The sequence below is a fragment of the Orycteropus afer genome, unplaced genomic scaffold (assembly GCF_000298275.1).
Source record: "Orycteropus afer afer isolate SDZICR_OR568_19922 unplaced genomic scaffold, OryAfe1.0 scaffold00095, whole genome shotgun sequence".
Taxonomy (NCBI): domain Eukaryota; kingdom Metazoa; phylum Chordata; class Mammalia; order Tubulidentata; family Orycteropodidae; genus Orycteropus; species Orycteropus afer.
In genome coordinates this window covers 7,124,113-7,130,038 of record NW_006921682.1, presented here as the reverse complement: position 1 = coordinate 7,130,038, position 5,926 = coordinate 7,124,113, and the positions used below count along the sequence as shown (strand labels likewise).

The 5,926-nt window shown below is 38.3% G+C and overlaps 1 protein-coding gene across 1 annotated transcript in view; it reads left to right on the top strand.

The window, feature by feature from the left end:
• UBXN8 (UBX domain protein 8) overlaps positions 1–3,264 on the top strand; it is a 40,954-nt gene extending 37,690 nt beyond the window's left edge. The window contains exons 7-8 of the mRNA XM_042781198.1: positions 1,054–1,128; positions 3,097–3,264. Of these exons, the coding sequence (XP_042637132.1) occupies positions 1,054–1,128; positions 3,097–3,264 (243 nt within the window). The remainder of the gene's footprint in view (positions 1–1,053; positions 1,129–3,096) is intronic.
• The last annotated feature ends 2,662 nt before the right edge of the window (positions 3,265–5,926 follow it).

Sequence of the window (5,926 nt, the reverse complement as noted above, 5' to 3'; positions counted from 1 at the left end):
TAATAAATGAAGAAAAGAAATGGGAAAAGTGCAAAAAGATAAACAAGGAATGGGGTTAATCATGAGAAAAAAGGGGGAAAAGAAAAAAAACCCACCTTAAATTAAAAAAAAAAAAAAATTTCAACCAGGTACAGGGAAAATAAAAAATGCTGAAAACTAGAACCTGGTAGGGAAAATGAAAATAATAATAAAAAGGACAAAAGTATTAATAATATTAGTTGTGATGGAGTTCCTGTAGGCCTAGAAGGTAGGTGGGAGTGGGTGATGGCCACACCTCCTTTTTCACCAAGTGAGTGTGGGGTGTAAGAGTAAAAGAGGAATGTTGTACCTTTTCAGTCTTGCAGGTCCTGAGTGTCCTTGGGGTTGCTGGAAAACAGAACTTGTTCTTAAGCCCCAGGAATCTGCAAGAGCGCTGTCTCTTTAGCCAAGCTGGTTTTTAAACCTTCAAAATGGCAGTGCCCTCCAGACCAGCAAAAGTCCACAGTTCAGCCCACCTTTCTCTTCACCTTCTCCGTTTGTTCCCCAGCCACCGTGCGCAGTCCTCTGTGCAGTCCCAGGTAGCCAAGTGACTTTTAGGTTAATTCTTAGGTCCTACCACCACTCGGAATCTCCAAGCTGTCTGTGCCATGAGGAGAAACTATTTATTTTTTAGCTTTCTGTAGAATTCCATGTTTCGAGTGAACTTCATCTAGAAGTTCATGTTGGTGTACTCTCAGAACTAAAATTGTCACAAAACCTCACCTGAGCTTTTATAATTACAGATGTGTAATAGAAGTAGTTGTCATCCTTGGGTAGTACAGTTAAGTACTTGACTACTAGCCAAAAGGTGGTTCAAATCCACCCAGAGATGCCTTGGAAGACAGGCCTGGTGATATGCTTCTGAAAGGTCACAGGCTTAAAAACCCTGTGGAGCAGTTCTATTCTGACATAAATTGTTGCCATGAAGTAGTATCAACTGAAGGGCAATGGGTTTGGTTTTTTAAAAGGAGCAGTAATTTGAATTGCAGAATAATAATGGATTAAAATTCATTTCTGAATGTTTTTACTCTTTAGGTAGTTACTGTTGCTCTCCGGTGTCCAAGTGGATGTGTCCCAAGGAGACGTTTTTTTAAGACTTGTAGTTCACAGGTGAGAAAATTCATAATAATGAGTTTTTTTTTTTTTTGGTAAATTTGACAAAAGGTTATTCACATCCAGTTGGGGAGTCTCATCCTTTATCAGATGAAGATAAAGGGATATATGTACTATACGTTGCAAAAATTTGGATAACTAGACATTTTGGGCCTTTTTGAAATGCATTAAAATTTTGTTCAGCTTTTCCTTTTATTACTTTTGTTTGATTCCATTTTCACTGCTTCGTGGCTACTAAGATACTTTCAAACTCTTAAAAAGCCATTACTCCCTAAACCCCTTATATATAACTTTTAGATCATTTCAAGGAATTTGTTTCCTTTTGTCAAATAGATATTTCAAGGTCCCTGGGTGGTGCAGACAGTCTGCACTCAGCTAGTAACCCAAATGTTGCCTGTTTGAATCTACCCAATGGGACTGCAGAAGAGCTAGGTCTAGCGAGCGGCTTCTGTAAAGATTACACGCAACCCTACTCTGGAGCCTATGGAATCTCGCCAAATGAATTCATGAACAAATGCTTCAACAACAACAAAAAAATGCTGTTTTCATTCGCAACTATGTGGAAAACAGAAAAGTAGAGAGAAATGAAAAATGACATCTGTGTTCTAACACTATAACCAATCACTAATACTTCAGTTTATAAGTGCATTTAAACAAATAATTACATGTGTAAAAGTAATTTTCAATCCTGATTATTGCATTTAAGTATGATGAGAATGCTGTAAACCATAATGGAAAATAGTGATAGGTGTGACAGTAAAATAAACACATAAAAATTTAATAAATTAGAAAATCATAAAGCTAAAAGACAAACTTGGAAAAACTGTTCTACGTATGATAGATTTTATAGGGAGCTTATATAAGTCATGTAAAAGGCAAATACTTTAGTAGACTAGCAGATAAAATCCCAAGGTTTTCCCAAGAAAAACAAGCAATAAAAGATGTGAAAAAACATTTGGCCTCACTTAGAATCAAAGAAGTATAAATTAAAATGAAACACCATTTTTCACCTATCAGAATGTCAAAGATTATAAAAAGAACAGTATCCAGTTTTGGCAGTGTGTGGGAAAAACACAAGATTCTCGTTTAAGTTGTTAATGTAAATATAAACTGGGTATGTTCCTATGGGAGAATTTAGTAGTATATATTTTAAAATATTTATCTTTTGATGCAGTAATTCATTATCTGTTATACACAACAGGGCAGCTATTAAAAAAAAAGTGTTAGTTTAAGTAGGATTAATTAAATTAAGACCTCAATATACTGGAAAATTATGGAGCTTTAAAAATTATGACACACACACACACACACACACACATATATATATATATATACATACATATATACATACTTACTACAATGGAATATTAGTAGGTTCTTGGGATGGTAGCTAGCAGAAGTCAGTGATAGTCATATCTCATACTGTTAACTTCCCCTGAAACATTCTGGCACTCTCTTTTTAAAATAAATTTGAGGCAAACATTGTTTTTAGGCAGTATTACATAGAAATTTTGATTACTGTGGGATTCTACACGACTGTTACAAAATTATAGGGATGGATTCTTTAGTCTCTGGAGGCCTGGACATGCCTGTTTTGGCAAAGCTCCTGAGTGATTTTGAGGTAGACAACTGGATTTGATTCTGATCTGTATTATTTTTTCCCCCAAATGTTAACTTTTTGTTCTTAATCCATTTATTGAATAATCTTTCCATTCCCTTAAGGTGGGGCAAACTTGTTAAATTACTTTGTCTGCCCAGTGCCAACTGTCCCTAAGCCTCTTCTATACATAAAGTATTCAAAGTTATTAGCTTCTCAAAAAGCATGTTCTTTTCAAGTCTATAAACTTCTTTTTGAAATGGGTTTCATTATTTCTAAGGGCATGGTTTAATGAAAAACTTATAAAAGATCATGGAGAACTAGAGGGATGCAAGTATTTGATAATGACTAAGGCTTTCATCTTTTAGGTCTTACTTGATTGGATGATGAAAACTGGTTACCATCCATCCCTATATACGCTTTCTACTTCCTTTCCCAGAAGACCTCTGGAAGTGGAAGGAAGGCGGACACTGGAGGACATAGGAATAACTGTGGATACTGTACTCAATGTGGAAGAGAAGGAGCAGAACAACTAACAAATGAGAACTACCTGTTCTGCATAAAATCATTTATGCCATTATCTTACAGGATAATAAAGGATTCAAATAAAATTGTGCCTTATCTTGATTGAATTAAAGGTCAGGTATGGAAGCCAGCCTCCAAGAAAACCTCAGTGATCTCTCTCCTTTTAAACACCCGAGCAGGGCAGAGGGCAGCCAGACAGGCAAAGGGCCAGGGAGGTGTGCCTGAGGACACAGTATAGGGAAGACTGTCCTGATCAAAGAGTTACTTCCTTAACAAACCCCATAATTGTGAGTATTTTCTGAGAGTCCTGTGCAGCCACTGCAACAAATTATCGAACCCTTATAGAGCCGGGCAGAGAAGGAGGGAGTGCCGTGGGAGGGATGACTGGTGTCATAGTTGGTAAAAAGGCTGGAGGGTGGGGGCGTGTCTGGCCTCATAGGAAATCAGCCTTGGGCTGCTGATGACAGGGAGCTCTGGTGGCATAGTGTCTAAGGCACTTGACTGCTAACCAGAAGGCTAGCAGTTCAAAGCCACCAGCCACCCCTCGGAAAGAAGGCTGGGCAGTCCACTTCCGCAGTGATACCGCCTCGGAAACCCGAGGAGGGGTCGCTATGAGTTGGGTCCGACTTGACAGCACATAACAACAGGAAGAAAGGCCTACTGAGCTACTTCTGAAAACCAGCCAATGAAAATCTTATGAATCACAACAGTAAAATGGCATTGTGCACAAGGTGGGGCTGATGCAATGGGAACTATCAAGGTTTTTTTAATGGTCCTAGGGAAAACTAACTTGAATCTGCTTTCTAAATTGTTTGCTAGTGTTCCTAAATCTGTTTGCTAGTGTCTTTAATAACACCCTTCAGTGAAGGAGTAAAAATTTTAAATGACCTGTGCCTTCCGTATTCTGTGGAGGATTAGTGGAAAACAGGAAGACTCTCAACATAAGATGGACTACACAGTGGCTACAACAATGGGCTCAAGCATAGCAAGGACTGTGAGAATGACGTAGGACTGGTAGGTTTTCTTTCTGTTAGGGTCGTTATGAGTCAAGAAATAATTTGACAGTACCCTAACAACAACAAAGAAACTACTCTTTAAGTATTTCCAAATACAGCAAAGCCAGAACGTGTCAGAGAAGGAAAACTCAAACATTTTCCACTAGTAGCAACAAGAAGTTGCTTGACCTGGAAAAACAAGGCAGACCTATCAAGTTCCTGCTCTTACAGTTTTCACTGTAACATGCAGCAAAAACGATCAGGAGTCACTGGTGTTAATTAGTGGAAAGCGAGCCCAATTACCGAGACATTATTCACCCTCCGAGTTAGCAAACCACCTGTACATCCTTAGAAAATTTTCCTTCATTTCATTACTTATATGTATATGTTGTACTTGTAAATGCTTTCCCTTACTGTAATACACTGAGAGAAAACTACCCATTTGAGTTTAATAATGCAACAGATGCCAGACATCAAAGGAACATATCTGTGTTGCTGTGAGTCACTCTATTACAACCATGACACTATTGGGCATTTCATTTTAGACAGAATAGGAAATAAAAAAACTATACTTGTAAGGGAAAAAGGTGAGGGGGAAAAATATATAAGAAATTCCCCTTTGAAATGGGGAGGTAGTTTTAGTCAGCTAATTGCTCTACAAGCTGAAAATGACAGCCTAAAAATATAAGTTCTAAATCATAACAGCATTTTTAGACTTCCACTTCCATTTAGGATGTGGATGCTGCAAAAGAACATTGCTCCTACCCAAACATTAAGAAAAACCTAGATCATCTATAAAATTGTAATTTTTTGGGTCCTCCGGGAGCTGAAGTTGCAAAGGTAAACATATAAATTTAATTCCAAAGAGGGATAATCTGCTCCAAGGAGAGGAAGAGCACGCACATTGTCTTCCCTTTGGCAGAGTATGGTAAAGAGGTGGCTCCTATAAAAGGTGGTAAAAATTCAGCTAATATTTTGACAGCCAGATGTGGGTAGTGCATTAGTTTGGAACAGCCTGGCTATTTAATTATGGTGCTCAATGCAAAGTGAAAATGCAGGGATGATTATTCAAAAATTATTAAGAACTTCAACATGATAACAAAAAAGCATTAAACCAAGGAGAAACCTTTCTAAATTTGGGGCCCTATGATGGCACAACAATGAAGCTAGTCCAGTTTTGGAGTATCTGGGGGCCTCTGACACAAGGGGAGCTCACACTTGCTCGAAAGTCATTTTCATGGCATCCACTAGGTGTTCATGAAAACAAATGAGTCCAGTGCAGAAGATCAGAGAGAGCTCAACTTGGTACAAAAATGAAGGGGGTGATTTGTGGCCACGAGGGAACAAGCACAAAGGCCCACTAACTTTTTGGGACCTTTCTCCCTACAGAGTCCAAATTTTAAGCCACAGAGAGAGAGAGACCAAGTATTATGGTACACAGGGCACTGCCAAAGATCTATTGCTTCTTGAGGAGTAGAAGTAAAAGCCATTTACCTCTCCCAGGACACAGACAAAGATTTACTGCTCCTGGGAGAATAGAGAGAAGCAAAAAATTTCTACCACTGAGGGAGGAGCAGATACACAGAGAGCAAACACGTATCTAAACCTAGCTATAATAATAATCATATTAAATATAATGGTCTAAATACTCTAGTTAAAAAACAATGCCAGATTGGAC